Below are 18,856 nucleotides of genomic sequence, written 5' to 3'. Positions count from 1 at the left end.
GGAAAATGAAATCATAGCATTTGATCTTGCTCTCACTGAATTCAGGGTATTGAATTTAATAGAAAGACGACCTCGTCACAGCTAAGTCCAGCACTGGCCCCGCTGCTCTAATTAGACTTTAGCAATATTCGTTTCTTTTCTCTCCTCATCTTTTTACTTCATTTCCCTTGACTGGAGTGCAATTTCACCAAAATGTAGTAGACTAATCATTAACTGGCAGCAGCATATAGACTGAAACTTTAAATTGACAATCGCAGCAGTAGAATACCAGAAATTTATAGAAGCATAACCGTTTCTTCTGCTGGGTGTGTGATAATTGGTTTTCTGCTCATTTACATCCAAAAGTAATTAAACTTTACAACAAAACTATGTACTGTAGTGTTGGTGCAAATCTACTGTTTGGAGGTTATGCAGAGATTCCATGAAAACATCACGGTGGGAACTGTCATTAATTTGCATTGTCACTTCCTAAAAAATTGCGGAAACATACCCTTGAAAGAATTAGGTCACACAAAATGTGGCCTAAGGGCTTCTCCTTTCTGCTTTCCCCAGTGGAGTTCTGCAGCTGATGCAATAAAAACTGTTCTACATCAATAATTTTTTTAGTTTATGTTTCCTGAAAAATTTATTTGGCTTATGGAAATAAGCCGTTTTTATCATTCCCTGGGAAAATTTCCTTGTCTTTCCTTCCAGATCTGGTTTCTCAATACAAATGCAGTGGTGTTACAGTGCACATAAAGGTATATAATAAATGCTGGCAACTCAAACAATCTTTTGAATCCTCTTCAGACAGTTGTAGTTAAAGCCATGCATTAAAAATGCATGTCACAGCAATGTAAGAAAATGATTACAGCAAACTTTGCTTTCCCTGGATATTACAACTTACTTTATAAATAAATACAAATTCAAAGCTGAGACACTGTCTTTCTCGTGACATTCCTTACCAAAGTCTCACAGTGGTTCATGGCCACATCTGCCTTTTCCTGGTAGAAGGGTAATAGATAGCTGTTGTTTTCTTGTACTTTTGGCACTGTGAAAAAAGTTATGAGATAATAACATAGCTGATAATTTTTGTATTGAAAATAAGCTAATTAGTCATTGTAGTGGGCAGAGAAAAGCTAACTCTCCGTCTCATTTTGTCGTCTGAAACTCATTGGTTTACATGGTGAGGCATGAATACAGCCGAGAGCAGTATTAGGCCCTTCATTTCTTAATTCTTTGTACATGCTTGCCTTGTTTGCTGGCTTCTTTAGTTAGGAAGTGCTTTGATATAAATAAACACGCTTTAGTCCTCATTTTGCAATTGCTTACACACTTGCTTGACAGTTTCCTGTATCAGACCTGTGTCTGCTTATGATAGCAAGAACTGCATTTTATGTAGCATGAGATTTGTCTTACTGAGAAATTTTGCATGGATTTTTTTTAATTCCATTTTCTGAATCTTCTGATACAGGTACTTAAATATCTTCTTTATCTCCCTCTATTTTCTCCTCATTTTTTTCAGAGTTTTTGGGGTTTGTTTATTTTTTGGTAATATCTTGCTTAAGCTTGCAATGCTGATGATGCTGACCTCTAATTTATATTTGTTCACTTTGCATTATGGTCACAGCATTTTTTCTTGAATATTTGGAAGCACCTCTTGTGAGTCCAACACAGAAAGACTTTCTTTATGTGATTTCTAGACATTGTGCAGCACAATAATACCTTTAAATGTATTGCTATATAAATAAATAAAAAGAAAAAGAATAAGCGTGGATCACTTTTCGATCAGTTACTATGTCTGTAAAAACATAAACAGCCGTAAATAAATTAAGATAGATTCAGAATAACCATCTGTTAGGAAGTTAGTTCAAGTCAAAACAACTTAAAACTTGGCACTGTAGATGCATTCATGTAAATCTGTATTTAGGCATTTAAATATCTAGCCTCCTGTACAGATGTTCTGATCCACTGCAGCCTTCATTTGGGAAGTGGTAAGGGCTCAGGATCAGCCCACTCAGGTAGCTGCCGAAAATTGGATTCAGGTGCTAAACTTTGGGTCTCTCTGAAAACATTGGCACAAGTTCACAGCCTAACAAAAAGTCTGTCTTACAGCTTCTTTGTTGCCAAATCATAAGCACAGAGGTCAAAAGAGCATTTCTCCATGAGTAACTAATTTGATAATTAGGTGAAATCTCCCTCATCATGAAAGATGTCACTGAGGCTGAACGATGCTGGGTTGTTTCCTCCTTCCTGGGAGAGTGCTTCACTACTAGGTTTTCAAACAGTAAGGATTAAGACAGCCATTGCTGCCCTTGCTCCTCTTTTTTTGCCTGCCTTCCTAAGAATACAAGGCGTATGGGTCACAAGGTTATTCTGTTCTGCAAGTCTTTCCCCTTCCTCAACTCCCTTAACTTTTAAACTCTTTGTCCAAATTCAATCAAACTGGGAAAGGGGCAGAGTTTCTGGAAAAATAAATATCTGGGTAGAGGGGAGAGATCCAAATTCGTGCCCATGGAGAGAGAAATGTTGGTAGGGTATACAACATATGCAAGGTGTCAGAACAGGCCTTAGGTTATGCTGTCTTTTAGCTGGTAGAACTTGTGGGAAACAAATTATTATTGTAAAGAGGTGTAGCACAAAAACAGCACATTTCCATGGGAAATGGGTATCACTACTGTCTCGTGGCACAACTTACTTTTAAAGAAATCATTCCGTCTCACCCAGAAGGAATAGCAATAGATATCTACCCTTAGGAAAACTTCCGGACTGTAGCTCCAGGGCGGGTGCAAACACTTGAGTCCCAGAGAAAAGCAATATTTTAAACCCTGTTTTGCTTGTTGTTCCCCGCTGGCTACCTCTGTGAGACTCACTGATGAGCCTTTCCCTCATGTGGACACCGTTCTTGAGAATGTAACTCCTGCTTTATAGCATGAGGTGAGTCCAGTGCAGTCCTACCAATTCTCCTGCAGAGCCCATGTGACAGATATTAAATGTTGCAATTCCTAATTTGGTCTGAAATTTCCATTCTGACTGTAAGAGATTTATACCATGAGGTGTCTCCTGCATTCTGTCTCTAATTCTGCCCAGCTGTTTTCACAGTCATCTTCCATGGATGTGTGAAGTCAAGTCAGCCAGTCTGGTAGCTGAAAATTTTGAGTGCTATTGTTGTTCCTCTCCTCTAAAATCAAGTTCTCATCTTATCGTACCATTTCCCCTACAGAGCTAGAATCATAGCCCCTGTTTAAGCCAATCTGAGCTGCTAGATACAGCTATATGACAATAGCGAGGATATGTAAATAGACTGATATTAGCCTGACTTCTTCCATGACTTCTGAGGATTCAGTGACAGTGGCTATAATCTCTGCCAGACAACTATCAGCAGTTTCAGGAGCTGTTGAGGCAGATGGCTGAGGCACCAGATCTGGTAACAAGCATGCCTAAAATGACTTATTGACTCTTCAACATTTTTTTATATTAAGTAGAGAGGAAAGCTTTATGCCTCTCTAAAATTAGGATATTGCGAAACAAGCAAGAGATCTGTGGATGACTCTATTTTTTTTTTATCCATACGATTAAAAGGAGGGAAGATAATAGAAGAGGAGAGGTCTCAAGCACTGGGAGGCTGTTGGCACCTCTCCTCTCATGGACTAGTAACAGCTTCAGTTCACCTCCTCCATCTTAAAAAGTTAATACTTAAGCTGATAACACACATTCCTGTAGGAGCCCTATACTTTCATTAATAAGGTTGACATTCCCTTCTAATCATTTCCCAAAGTAAACTTGTAAGTAGGTGAGATTCCTATTGTGAAGCAAAGATCTTAGGCCCCAGCCCCAGCCGTGCAGATAAGCCTATCTGCTTTTCACCTTGTTTTGCTGCAAAATGACAGTGGAAACTCAACAGGCTCGGATACAACATGTCGATTGGCATCCAGTGTGATATTTTAAATTACACTATGGAATTACTATGCTAATCCATAATGCATATAGTAATATAAATTAGAACCTTTATGGAGCATATTTAAGAAAATTAATTAGCCAAATTAATGTCCTTGGCTTTTGTTCCTCCACTTTCAGCCTTTGTTTTTCTTTGTTTTCTACTCCTTCCATGTCCACATTTCTGTCCCTGGGACAAGAATTGTCTATTTTACTTATCAGTCAAGCACCAATAAACTTTGGCTGTGCTAGGACAAGTAATTCAGGAAGGCCTTTCCAGGTATTGCCATTCAGTGATGAAATTTCTTAGTGATTCATGAAGAATTTTGCTCACATGAATTTATGGAGACTAGTATATGTTATTCTTTTCCCCTAAAGTAGCATCCCGTAGTTTCCTTCAAAAGCCATCTTTCTGCGTTAGCTGCTGTTCTCTAAAAATGCTCAGTGGTATTTTTCTGAGGCAGAGTTTTCTGTTACTCTTCAGGTAGTGCTTCCAAGGTACCAGTTCAGCGCTGCAGCTGATCCTGTACACACACAGCATCTGGTCTCTGATCCTGTACACTCACTGCAGTCATTAGCATGAAACAACGTAGGAGGTGAAACAGCCATCTGTGGCCTGCTGGAGAGAAGCGATAAAGGAATTTTTGTGACCTGTTACTTCTCCCTTTCCTCTGGAGGCTGACCCTGTCCACCGAGCAATAAGCATTACAGGAAAACTGCAGGAGAATAATACTCTTGAAATACGTCCCACTTGGATGTTAGTCATGCTGTCTTCCAGATTATCTTTTCAATGTGTCCCAAATTTATCTTAAAAAGCCCCTCATGACTCTCCTTCATAGGAATGGCCATTTCATTGTTATTAATTAAAGCTAGTTATAATGTGTGCATGTACTCTCAGAGCATTCAAGTGTGAGAGAGTATATTTAAGTTGCTAGGGAAAAATTTTCTTGACAGCTTTTTACTTTTGTTCTTCATTATAATGTATGACGTTTTCTTGGCTGTTAGTTATAAATCTGTAGGCTAGCCTGAGTTGACCAAGAGCATTCAGCCATATCACTTATGTCTTCTCTTGTCTCTTCCTCCCTGTCTTGACATGCATGTGTGTGCGTGTGGATATGAGCTGTTTTTCTTCTGAAGCTGAGCAGTTGTAGGCTTGTCAGGCAGCGGGGCTGGAAGGGCTGTAAGATGAGTGAATGACAAATAAAAAAAAATTAAGATTGCAATTATAAAATGTAGCATGCTTTAGCTGCATGTTGGAGAATGTAAGTGGTCATATTTGCCAGGACTGTCTGGAGAATAAGAAATTACAAAATTTCTAACCCTGTGCATTAAATCTCTAGCACAGCAACTTGTCAGGATAGCAAACACCGAACTGACCACTGCAAGGGAGGTGAACTTATTGTAACTAGTACACGGCCATCAGCCTATAGATACATGATATTTGCAGCAGTTTAGGACAGGAAAATACAAATTCACCTGAGAAGCAAAGATCCTTTTTCAAGCTTTACTGTTCAGGTTCACTGAAGGGTATTAAGAAAAGTATTACAAACTGAACTAGAAGGGCTGCATTCTTAGCAGCTGGATGTGTTCTACGTGATAGCACCCGTACAGATATCCTAAAGGTATTACTAGTGTTAACTGGGGTCTAGTTTACTCTGCTGAGCATGTCATGTTTGCATACAGAAAAGCCAATTTTCCTTCTACGCATAGTCCCGGAATAGATAAGCTTAGAAGTATTTTTCAGTATATGTTTAAAAAAACAAGTATGACCTTAAGAGATTATGTGCTTATAGGTGATTGCAATTCTTCAGGTGTAAGCAATGTAAGAAATAGAAGCATTTTTTTTCCCTATACTCATTCATGGCAACAGTATAATTGTATCATGAACACTGTAAATCAGAAAAATATATTCTTAAATCTTTCTCCTAGTTCTGTTTTTTTTTCAGACAAATACTATCTGGAACAGGAAAAAGATTCTGCATTAACAATTTTTACTGGAACAGCACAATTTTCTTAAAATAATGAACAAAAGTAATGAAGTATAATAAAATAAATGCATATTTTATATATTTAAAATATTTTGTTTAAATATTGTGATATATGGGAATAATAGTTTTATCTCAAAAAACCTGCTAACCATTTCCCATCCTCTTGTTTTTATACACACCTGTTGTGTGCAATTACTTTTTTGTTGCAAACAGTTGTATTTAGGTATCACTGAAATGCTTGTTTTAATAACTTAACACTGCAATCCTGTTGTGAAAAAGTTAGGAGTACTTTTTAAAAAACACAGTCTAGAGTCTATAATACTTATAGTGGCATAGCAAATAATTATTTTATGTCGGATAGTAAAGGAATTAATCTTATAAAAGTTGCATAAGTGGTGAAACAAAAGGGTTTGCTGTGTATTGCAAGGGTGTGTCAGCCTGCTGAATCTCAATGGGTGGTCTAAGTACTGGGTTAGGTTACTGGAAAAATGTGTAAATATCTTCTATCTTTGTACACACCCATGAACTCAGCAATAGCATAGTTGCTGTTACCTGCCATTTTAGTTCATTTTCCTTCTTTTTCTTTTCAAATTCAGCAAAGTGGTTCTTCTTGGACATAGCAGACAATTCAGGAGCTCACAGTATCAACATGCTCCACTGTTTGAGTCCCTGTAGTCTTGATGGCAAGCTAGACAAATAAGCAGTCGTACCTGAGATGACTGACTTTCAGTAACCATTGAGATGGGCTTTGCAGTCCACAACATGCCACCAACCAACCTCCCTTTCACTGATTTATCTCAGGAGGAATACACGTTCAGAGAAATACATGGTTCCTTTAATGGCTCATTTAATATCAGTAAAAAGTGCTAAAGGGTTCTCTAAATGAAGACATGTAAATGCCAGTATTTAAAATAACATTTTAAAAATTAGCTTAGGTCAGAACAAGATTAGAAGAACTCAGTAAGTTATACTGGGGAGCTCTCATATCCCCATTCCTCAAATCACTCTTCCTTCAGCTTACTACTTAATAATTTAAAATGACAGAAAAAGATGCACAGATTAAGTGATTGGTTGACCATCTGCTGTACTTTCTATTCAGCTGTAGGCTCACACTAGTGGTAGTACATCCTCACTAAGCTGTGTGCCACAGAATAGAGGAGTGCCTGCTTGGCATATCAACATACAATCTCTTCATCACTTGAGAAGACTGAAGTGATATACAAGAAGAGTAAGTTTCTATAACCTGAGATATTGGCTTTTTTTTTTGCATGTAACTTTATTTCCCCATCTACAAGAAAGGCAGGAAGGAGAATCCAGGGAACTACAGACCTGCCAGTCTGACCTCGGTGCCTGGGAAGGTTATGGAGCAGATCATCTTAAGTGCCATCACATGGCACATACAGGACAACCAGGTGATCGGGTCCAGTCAGCATGTATTTATGAAAGGCAAATCCTGCCTGACTAACCTGGTCTCCTTCTATGGCAAGGTGACTTGCTTAGTGGATGAGGAAAAAGCTGTGGATGTTGTCTACCTAGGCTTTAGTAAAGCTTTTGACGCCATTTCCCATAGCATGGAGAAACTGGCTACTCATGGTTTGGACAGGAACACTTCACTGTGTAAAAAAATAGCTGGACGGCTGAGCCCAAAGAGTTATGGTGAATGGAGTTAAATCCAGTTGCTAGTTGATCACAAAAGGTGTGTGTTACCCAGGACTCAGTGTTGGGGTACTCAACTCAAGGTCTGTTTAATATCTTTATCAATGATCTGGATGAGGTGATCGAGTGCTCCCTCAGTAAGTTTGCAGATGACGCCAAGTTGCAGGAGTGTTGATCTGCTCGAGGGTAGGAAGGCTCTGCAGAGGGATCTGGACAAGCTGGATTCATGGGCCGAGGCTAAGTGCTGGGTCCTGCGCTTGAGTCACACCAACCCCATGCAGCACTACAGACTTGGGGAGAAGCAGCTGGAAAGCTACCTGGTAGAAAAGGATCTGGGGGTGTTGGTTGACAGCCGGCTGAATATGAGCCAGCAGTGTGCCCAGGTGGCCAAGAAGGCCAACAGCATCCTGGCTTGTATCAGAAATAGTGTAGCCAGCAGAACTAGGGAAGTGATCATCCTCCTGTGCTTGGCACTGGTGAGGATGCACCTCGAATACTGTGTTCAGTTTTGTGCCGCTCACTACAAGAAAGACATTGAGGTGCTGGAGCGTGGCCAAAGAGCAATGAAACTGGTGAAGGGTGTAGAGCACAAGTCTCAGGAGGAGCGGCTGAGGGAACAGGGGTTGTTTAGACCGGAGAAAGGGAGGCTGAGAGGAGACCTTACCGCTCTGTACAACTACGTGAAAGGAGACTGTAGCAAGTCGAGTGTTGGTTTCTTCTCCCAAGTAACAAGTAATAGGATGAGAGGAAATGGCCTCAAGTTGTGAAGGGTTATTGAGGGGTAGAACGAGCTGCCCAGGGAAGTGCTGGAGTCATCATCCCTAGAGGGATTTACAAGCTGTGTAGACAAGCTTAGGGACATGGTTTAGTGGTGGAGTTGGCAGTGTTAGGTTAATGGTTGGACTTAAAGATCTTAAAGGTCCTTTCTCACCTAAATGATTCTATGATTCCCAAATACAGCTTTCCTTATGAGGCTAATTTTGATGTGAGAAGATCTCAGGCATTCAGAACATTGGGCTGGATGCTGCAGGGCCTCTTGCTTTCTTCATACTTACGATCCTTTTGAATAACAAGTCAAGCAACAAAAGGTACAGGTGTATTTTAGACAAGAAGAAGGGTGAGTGTTTTCCGGTTAGAGCCACTAAGTGACTATAAGAAATAGTTCTTATTCACTTACCTTGCTTCACACTTAGTGCTGGGAAAATTTTGGAAAGGGTAAATAAGAGACAGTTTTGTGAGAGACTCCTAAAGCTTTTTTTTTCTTAAAATCAATCTGCACGTGGTGTATGTGCAGTTCCTACATTGCTTTCAAAAGGCTTCAACTTTTGCAATTCAAAAACTATGAATCTGCAGAAACACCATACCTAAGGGACACAATTGTCTTTCTTTTTTATCTGCTTTACATTCTTGTAAGTAAAGACTGTACATTATAATACATTTTAGTTGTACAAAAACCAGCTTTTTTCTGTTTGCTTGAAAAGCAAATTCAAATGTACAGTTTTCTTAATGTAAAATGAATAGCTGTTAACTACCTTTTGATAAGTATGTATTTTATACCCTTCCTGTTCTCAGTAAAAAGAATGTAAATTCTTCTCTTGGGAAGGTAATTTTTTTATTTTTTTTTAATCTACCATATGCATTGATCCAACTGGAAAAACTCAGAAAACAACAGTAATCAGATTACTCAATTTACTTTAAAAAAATACATATTACAAAAATTTAAAGACAGCAGAAGGAGATGTCCTGACCCTTGTCGTACAGATAATTGGAGGAACAGAGTGTTCCTTTTTGTGTGGCTTAAGGATAAAATAGTACATTCCAGTTTCAGTGCTAGCTGTCCTTTAGACTGCATAAATTCTGTCCTTGTCCCACGGCAATGAAAGAAATCTTGGCAAATCCTCACAGTCATTCATAGCTTTCATCTCGTTGTCCCTTCTCAAATCACTGCTAAAAACCCCTCAGTTGACTTTGGGTTCTTGCTTATTTTGCTTAATTAGGGAATAGAAATCTAGAAAACTAGCACCTTCAGGCATATTCAGCAACTTATAGGCATGGCTAACAACTTGCTCTCATAATTTTGATGGGAAATTTTTAATATATTGACCTATTTTTATATTATTGCATTCTGATGACAATAAAGGGCTCACCCTTCTGCCACAAAGTTATGAAAACAGTCATTGAAATAATTTAGTTGTCAATTAAATTTTTGATGGGCAAGCTATACCAAATAGGGTCCTTAAATGGTAATAATTTTCAACAGTAAATTTAGACACAACAAATTCCATTAGTATGTGACAGATGTACAAACACACCAACAGTTATTAACACAAAGTAATGAATTACTGAGCTTTTCTCTTGTAAAGAAAAAACCTAGGGCTTTCCCTAAAAAGCGTTTTGATTACATTAATAAAAATCTTCTAATGGGAGGAGGATGGATTGTCAAGCATCTTGAGTTTAACTTTGAGTAAACTCATTGTTAAAAATTGGCCGTCGTAGGATTACGTATCATACTGAAATCAGTGATCTTTAAAGCATTTTGGGACTTTCAGCTTTGTCACTTTGAATTAAATTTAAAAACAAATTATGTTTATTCCACAGACATACAAGCATTTGTTTTTCCATGGTTTAAATTCCTTTTGCATTCATTATACTGTATTTGGATGCAAAATTAATGTGATGAACAAACGTGTTTCACATCAGTCCAGCAAATCTATGCAAGTTTTGTACACACAAACGTGATTTCCAGCTAAAAACCAGTATTTACTTTATACTACCTTATATACATCCAAAACAACTAGAAGAACATCAGATTCACGTAAGTGGTGCAACTCTTGTTGCACTTTAAGCATGATTTGTGACCTAATGTATTATTTTGCAACAGTAAACAGTGTACCAAGGCCACAGAGATCTCAGCTTCCAGTGTCTATTCCCTTGTTGAGCATGCTGTTTGTCTAAGATTATTTAATACTACTTTGTTTGATATTGATCAGCAGCACAAACTTCAAAGTCTAAATTCATTGGACAAGTTTAAGTACTTATAGAGGAAAGAAACCACGATAATAATCTCTTATTTTTTACCATATTGGTCAAATATGTTTGTTAATATAATTTGTTACAAAATTGGTGATTTCTTTTTCATTTTTGTACTTCTATTTAAAAGACAAAAGAAAGTCTAGGCTTAGAAAGGATTGCATCTGATGTTGCTAACATTTCCTGGAAATGGAAAACTGTGATAACAGCTGCTGTCTTGGCTCCTTTTCAGATGGGTTTTTTGGTTTGGTGGTTTTGATTTTTTTTTTCATATACTGCAGTAATTTACAAGTAGTGACAGCTCTATCTAGTAGGCTTACATCATTAGTAAAACATCATCAGTCAGTCAAATGTTTCCTTTCTAACCAGAGCACTTCCTCCACTTACTGAATTGTTGACTTCTGAATCGTATTTTTAGTAACAGCACTTACATTTTAAAATAAATGCTAATAATGAAAAGCTATCTGCATATGGAATATAAGTATAGAAAGAATCTATATTTTATGCTAAAGCAAAATGCCTTCAATGAGAATTTAAAAAATCTTGGAAGCATCTTATTTAGACAGATAATACCTAGCTGATTTATATAAAAAGTATTTTTCTTTCCTAAGGCCTATGATGAGCAGAAATGTCCCTATATTAGTATTCTCTTAAAATTCCAATTATACATGCTTTCTTATTGGATTGAAACATTCTTCTGCAATCTCTGCAGTACTGTAGCATTTTAAAGCAATAAACACTCAGCACTAGTAATGAAAAATAGACGGAAAAGCCAAGTAAGGCAAGAGACAGGGAATTCTAAGTGTCGATAATGTCAAAAAACAGGTCTGTGCATATCCAAAGATCTGGCTTCCTTAAGGTATATTAGTACTTCCAGCTTTAATATTTTAAAGTGCTTGGGTTTTTTATTTAAATTATGTTTTCATAGTTTCAAGTCAGAGTGTTAATTAAATTTTATTAACTTTTCAGCCAAATCTGTGCCTCTTTCTTCAGTATGTGATTAAGCTTCCAAAAGCAGGTTAGAATCTGTATACATATGTTATATATGCAGTTTAGAATCTGTTACTATGCCAAAAGTTTAGGTTTGTTTTGTATCAAAAGAGATAATAATTCTCCATATGAATTTTGTAACTTCAGCAAATCCTCCTTCACTAAATACTTTTTAGTATTTAAGGAGCAGCACTTCCCTTCATCACATTTGAAACGGCTGGTGAAAAGCTCTGCCAGCTCAAGGGGATCTCTGCACCATTTCTCATTCCAGGATTACTCTGTGCTGAGCAACTGCAGATATTTCACCCTGAGCAACCTGATCTAACTTTGAAAATGGAGCTGACTTTGAGCAGGGCATTTGGACCAGATGGCTCCAGAGGTTCCTTCCAACACAAATTATTCTATGAGCTCTTCTTTCAAACACTCTACCTTTGGGACCAGCCTGCATGAGGCTAGTTTGCACTTCTGTGTGCACATAATCTAGACACGTCCTAAGAAACATTTAAAACTGGTGTTCACGTTGCTCTAAGCCTTCAGGAATGGAACACAGGGTTTTCTGTCTGGGTTAGTACTGCCCAGAAGTCGTAACCTCCTGGTGGCTCTTTCTTCACCTGAGAGAAACGAATTGGCAATATCCCTCTGTTTCTTAGCAGACAGAAGGGTTTTAGAGTTTACTCTGTGACTTTTCACAGACTTTCAATTAAATGAACAGGGAGACCAAACTACCTCATCCTTCCTGGAGCTGACAATTTCAAAGCACAGTTCTGAGTCACAGTGAGAGGAGCGGTGCAAAGGAGCCCTCCACCCTCCCGCCGCACTGACTCATCAGGGGCTTTCATTTTCCACTCTGGTCAGGAAGCCAACATCTTTTATGACAATTAAACTAATCCTAACAAGAGGACTTTTAAAAATTGACTAAGCTCTGAACTGTACCTAAGCAATGAACTTATGAGATGTGAACCCTGACATTGATGCATGTCAACCTATAGCTGAAATCAGCTTCCATTTATTTCTTGGTATTGATGCTGTCTCCTAGAAGGAAAAAAGTCCTGAAATTTTCCACAAAATATTTTAATGCTAGTTTGTTACTACTTAACTCTGTATTGTTTGCTGACAGGCTTTTCTGTAGACATACAATTCCATACTGAGAAGTATATCTGCACTTTACAATCCCATTATTGTTTTTTTTTGAAGTAAAAATCTTCTTAAGCGGTTAGCATGTTGGATTACTATAATAATTCTGATTCCTGAAAATACCTGTTGGTTTGACTAGCTGAACTGAGCAACTGAAAAAATACTTTTACCATAGTTTTATTTTAGGGTTTTTTTAAAATTTTATTTATTTTGTCATAAATAGTACTTTCATAATCTACAATAAAACGTCAAAAAGCATGATTTGTGACTGATCCCTTCCATGGCTTGGAGCAAGTCACTTTACCTTTCACTTTACCTCTGTTTCTCAAGATTAAAGAAGGGAGGAATGATGCCTGTCTTTCCCAGTGATTTTATTGAGTTGTGTAAAAAAAAATAAAACCTAGAACTTCTGTTGTTAAGTAGTAGTAGTTCAAAAATTTCTGCTAGGACCCACTTGTACCAAGACAACAAGCTGAAACATGTGTGTGTGTGTGTATATGCACATAAATGTTCATCAGTAATGAACAAAGGAATGGCCTTTGAGTTACAATTTAATTAAAAATATTGCTTAAGCTGGGACATGGAGCTTCCTTCAGTCTCTTCAGAATCTCTTTTAAGTATTATTCTGTCCTCCAATACTAAGCGTTCCTCAGATATTTAACATTTGCAGAAATTCTAATGTCCCAAGTTCTAAAACATCCCTACAACAACAGGTCTATGAAAACTCCATGTTTAATTTGTGCTTTCCATGAAGCAGAACCTTGGGAACAGCCACCACCAGAAGCGAGCTCTGGTAGCTGCGAGATACTTACAGAGAGGTACGTTGACATATTTGGAGGATTAAAAAACCCTCTTTTTGAGATCTTGCCTGCCTTGAAATGAAATCTAATAAACTCAGAGAATGTCTCAAACGCTTTCAGATGCTAACAAATGTCCAGAGACAAAAATAGATCTGAATGAGCTTTAAGGGTTGATTTACCTTTCTCATCCACTCCAGGACTTCAAAACTGCTGTGTCAAACTCTTAATGGATTGAGAGAAACTTACCTGTCCTTCCTTAATGCAATACAATTTTGTACTTGTAGCATTACCCTAGTGAAATTTTAGAATGAAATGAGATAGAATACAAATACCACTAGAATTTCTTTAATATCCTGAATCATGAATAGCAGCATGTCTAGACTCAAATACAAACCATGTTTTAAAACCAAATTCGAATCCTCTTCCATTCGCTTCCAAATGCTGAGTTCAGTCCCTGAGGGTCTGAGCAGGGTTTCCTCGGCTACGGCAGCTGGCATCGGCAGCGCTGACAGCAGGGCAGGGAGTGCCACTCCTGGGCTTGGTGTGCTGGGTGATTTCATCAGCTCGCACAGGTCTTGACAGGTGCAAAGCCTTTGACTTCACTTTAAGGACCATAAAACCCTTGGTGCGTGAATTAGGAAACCGGGAACTAACGTTTTGATCCAGGAAGGGAAAATGAGCCTTTTCTTGATTGTGATCCTCTGGATCTGTTCATATTCCTTCAATGTGTTTCTTCTAAACACAGAAATAACATTTGCTCTGAAAAGAGTTCTTGATGTGTGCTGAATTTGCCAGACATTTCACTTTGATACAAAGATATGATACGTGCTTCCTAGCATTTTCATGTTGATTTATTCTCCCTCACAAAGGACAACTTCATAAAGAGCTTGAATTGGATCCACATTCACACTTCACATATGCAGTACTTTTGCGTCTGACAAAGTTGGCTTCTCTTGCAAAACTAACTTGGAAACAGAGTCAAAGCAGAGCAGGGCATGCAGATACAGCTATATTTCAGTAGCTATTTTTTGCCAGCTGATCATCATTATTATTATGACTAGCTATTTACCCTTAGGTGCATTGGGCAGATGATTCTGACTCATTCGTTCAGTGCATGTTGTCCTGTTGGGTTAATGATTATCTTTTTGTCTGAAAGATCTGTTAATTCCTATAACTGCATAGGACAGCTATTTTAGTACTTACCAGCTGACCTCCATGCAGACATAACCTTTCTAGTATTGTTGGTTGTAGCTTGTGTCGTGACATTAATCTGAATTATGCCTGTCTTGAGGTTACAAACCTTCATATAGCACAGATTGTCTGTAGGAAAAAAAATGTTAATGACGGTCTGCACATCATACATTCAGTCTTCCTTTGCAGACTATTTCCTTTATCATTGCCTCATTCTCGTAGGCACCTTTTAGTCAAGCATCTAAGGCATCATTTATTGTGCAGACTCTGCTCTATAATAAAGACTGTAACAAGGATTCTGGAAAATACCTCTGCTATGAGCATTATCATGGCATCTTGTTGGCCTCCTCCAAACTTGCTTAGCAATGTGTCACCACTACTTCCAGAGAGCTGATTTTTTTACTACTTCTTTGAAAGAACGATGAAAGCTGCGTAAGCTTATTAGCAGAGCATGTGTGTAGGCTTAAAATTACAGATAATAGACAAATGGTTGGAAAGTCAGTAATTCCTTTACATACTTGCCAAGACTTAGGTCAAGGTTCAGGGTTTCCTTCGCTCAAACCAGTGAAATCACAAATACCTCCAGGTGTTCTGGGGAGTGCTGGCAGTGCACACGGAACACAGGTGATGAGGCACAGTTGATCTCTGTTGTTTTCTGCAAGAGGAAACTGTGTTTAGTCTAAATTGCACTCAATTGTGTTGTGCTTTTCCTTTTGCATTAGTATTTTGTATAAGCCAATCCTTTTATTTAATAGCTCTTGATGTTTTCTATGTACTCTCACAATTTGTTATTTCTAACATTACAGTAAATTTATTGTAGTAAATTTTGATGTCACAACCCTGGCTTCTCCTGTCAGTGAAATAAATAGGATATTTATATATAAATAAATATATATATATTTTCCTATATATATTAATATATAGGAAAGTATTTGTGTGCTTAAGAGTAATCATGACAAAAATAATTACCGCCTTTCCACTCAGAAGCCCAGTACTTGTATGTCACCTCTGTATTTGTGTGAACATTTTACAAAATGCAAAGTGACACAAATGTATGTAAGAAGTTTGAAAAACTAATATATACATAATTAACTTGGGGTGCAATCAGATGTTTTACAGGAAAATTCAGACAAAGCATGGTTTTTACCCGTGTTCATCAGCTTTTCCTTCGTAAGCATCATTCTTCAGTTTTTACTGGTAACAAAATCACAAACTTTAAATCCAGATCCTTGGGCTTGGATCCAGGAGAGGATGTGAGGATGGGTGCAGTTGTATGTCCACACCTCATCAGCCTGGGGATGTGGGAGGAAAACCGACCCTCGCCCTTGTGTGCACCACGTTTCTAAGGTGAAAGGCAGGCACCACCTGAGAAGCTGGTTGTGTTATCTTGTCAAATGTGTCCTTTGCTGACTGGCTGAGAGCATCAATGAGCAAACAGTGTTATTTGAGATGTTAAATGTATGACACGAGTACATTGCCACTACTGCCCAGAGCGAGACCGCTGACTGATTGCGTCTGGACCCTACAGCAGTGAGACAGCCGCTCCACCTGGCCACTACACCGCACCTGATCTGAGCACGTTATGCTCCTACCAAATGATTTCCGATACATGTCTTGGAATATACCCATATTAAGATAGTTTTCATAATATTGTTTTAAAACAAAATGAAATCTATTTTCCCCCTTAAATCTGTTAGCATTGTTGCAGGTGAAGTTATTTCTTATTCTTGTATTTTTTGTCATCACAGTTGTTCACAGGGATTTTTTTAAAGAATTATGCTGTGTGTGTATGAATGTGTGTCAGCCTTGCTAGTCCACGGTAGAGAAAGCAGCATAAATGTTGCTGCATCTGGGGGCTCCAGTAATTTGTCCTTTTGACATTGACTTAATTTTACATATTTTTTCAGGAAGCAGAAATTGAATGAGTGCCATGTTCTACTCCAAATATCTCTTTTAGGCCACATGACATCTCCTCTATCAGAAACAACACAATCTCGTGAATATGATGTCTAACATGGAACGATCCCGAAACAATACCTGTTTAAGATTTCCAACCATAACAAACCTAGCTCAAGTCACATTTTGTAGATAAGCATTTATGCATCTGGCAGTAGAATTTTGTCCTAAGTAAGCAATATTAGAAATAAAGAAGTAATGGTCTTAAGAGATTAACTTCAGACCATTGTGTAAGAGAGAGCTCATCTTTATCTTATAAAAGAATGTGTTTTCCTTATTTTTATTAGGATTTTCACTTTAATACAGAAGTAATGCATACATAAATAAATTTTGAAGGCATACAAAGTTGGAGCCTGAGCAGAGCCTTAGAGAGATACCAAAACCATCCTGTTTTCAGATTCAGCTCTATTTCATGTCACAGAGCAAAGTTTCTAACAGAGACACAGGGACTGACCAGCAATTGCAATTTCCTATGTCATTATTTCAAAGTGCAACAGTATATTTAATATAATTCTTGTGGTTTTTTTATTTATTAAACAGTTAATTCAGGCGATGGGATAGACTACAGCCAGCAGAAGCGTGAAAATATTGGAGATCTGATTCAAGAGACGCTGGAAGCCTTTGAACGCTGTGGTGGAGAACACGCTTATATAAACATTAAATACATGATCCCTACCTATCAGTCGTGCATATTAAACTGAGTTGTATCAAATGAGATGATTCCATTTGTGTTCTAAAAAAACTGTATCTGACTCTGTATGGCATCTTGTTAGTCATGCTTTTTTTCTCTACAGCTGCTAAAATAGTGGCTTCTGGGGCATTAGAGTGTTAGCACTATTGTGAACAAGGCTTTCCAATACATAAATAGTGCCTGTTCCTTTGATTACAATGGTGTACTGTGCTTGTTTGTTCCCCGAAAGAATCGCTCCTTTATAACAGAGCTGACTCGAGCAGGAATTGAAGTTAAACCTTCACTTGTATAGACAATAAAACTATAATTTTCATACGCAATTCAGCAATTGCTGTTCTGTGTCCGCTTGCCCTGAGGGTGATGTCAGAGGCTGTAACAAGAAGAGTTTATGCTGACTGCTTAATAGGTGTTTGTCATGGAAGAGAAACACCAGTTCAGCAATGCCTCTCTGGCAGCTGTGCTGAATAATGTGCACTGACATACAATAAAACTGTTGAATGTATACACCAGTTACAGGGGGAAAATTTATATGGTCCATTATAAAGCCCTGTCATTGAGTTAATTCGTGTTTCTTACACATTCCTGATCTCAGCTTCCAGGTGTTTACCTTTTCATGGAAATTGGGTTCCTCTTGGCTAACATCAGGCACAACCAGAATTTTGGAGAAAAGAAGCGCAGACAAAACTTCAATAAATCAGATAGAAGATATAGTGTACATAATGTATCCATCCCTAGTGACACTCTTAATCTGGGTAAACACAAGAATATACAGATATATTTTTAAAGGGCACTCTGTATTTTTTGTAACTGCAAGGTTGCTGTTGCTTTTCTGTTATTATCATGGTATATATGTGCACAAACAATATAACTGTTGTTACAGGAATCCCTTACAATTTCCTGCTCAGTTAGTTTCTCCCTGCATACCCACAACATGGAATTGATATAATCATGGATTTAAGCAAGGCTATTGAGATTGACTTTATTGCTTTTTAAGCATTTCTATGGAATAAACCTACAAAAAATAAAACGACTTTTACAATTCTCAAGGACAACCATCTAAAAATATCGAGTCAGCTCAAAACAAATCAGGAGATATGAGCTCTGTCTAAAAAGCATGAGATTTTTTAAAGTACAGACTTTGGGCTCATTTTGCTTTTATTCTCGTTTCTGGAACCTCTTAAAATATATGCAGGTTGCACTTTCAAGTGTTTCTCTGTAACTGTTAGAGCTCAAAATGCACTCATTGGTGTTAGACGCATGAGAATTTTTCCAAGTGCTTATCCACATCCATATTCATACCCTACAAGGCTTGCCTGCGTGAGAGATGCTGCCCTGCTCTCACGGGTGCGTATTGGAAGCGTGGGGAGCAGCTTCCCACCTGCTGAAACAGTGAGCTGGATCTGTCATTAGACTGACATTAGACTGACATTTGACTTGCCTTTTTCTGTTCTGTGGGAGCTCCAGCCTGAGGATTTTTTCTTCTTTCACCTTTTTCTCTTGGGAAA

At 38.0% G+C, this 18,856-nt stretch overlaps 1 protein-coding gene across 5 annotated transcripts in view; it reads left to right on the top strand.

Moving 5' to 3' along the window:
* PACRG (parkin coregulated) overlaps positions 1–18,314 on the top strand; it is a 235,543-nt gene extending 217,229 nt beyond the window's left edge. For 4 of the 5 annotated variants that reach the window (XM_086743753.1, XM_086743755.1, XM_086743756.1 and 1 more), the window contains one exon: positions 17,201–18,314. In XM_086743753.1, the coding sequence (XP_086599879.1) occupies positions 17,201–17,361 (161 nt within the window). In that variant the 3' untranslated portion in view covers positions 17,362–18,314. Of the gene's footprint in view, positions 1–13,470; positions 13,532–17,200 lie in introns of all 5 variants that reach the window. The other variant, XM_086743754.1, reaches the window with a different exon arrangement.
* Positions 18,315–18,856: the final 542 nt, after the last annotated feature.

Source organism: Chlamydotis macqueenii, chromosome 3, assembly GCF_036417535.1.
Source record: "Chlamydotis macqueenii isolate bChlMac1 chromosome 3, bChlMac1.mat, whole genome shotgun sequence".
NCBI classification, from domain to species: domain Eukaryota; kingdom Metazoa; phylum Chordata; class Aves; order Otidiformes; family Otididae; genus Chlamydotis; species Chlamydotis macqueenii.
Note: the sequence above shows the minus strand (reverse complement) of the source record. Positions and strands in the feature narration are given on the sequence as shown.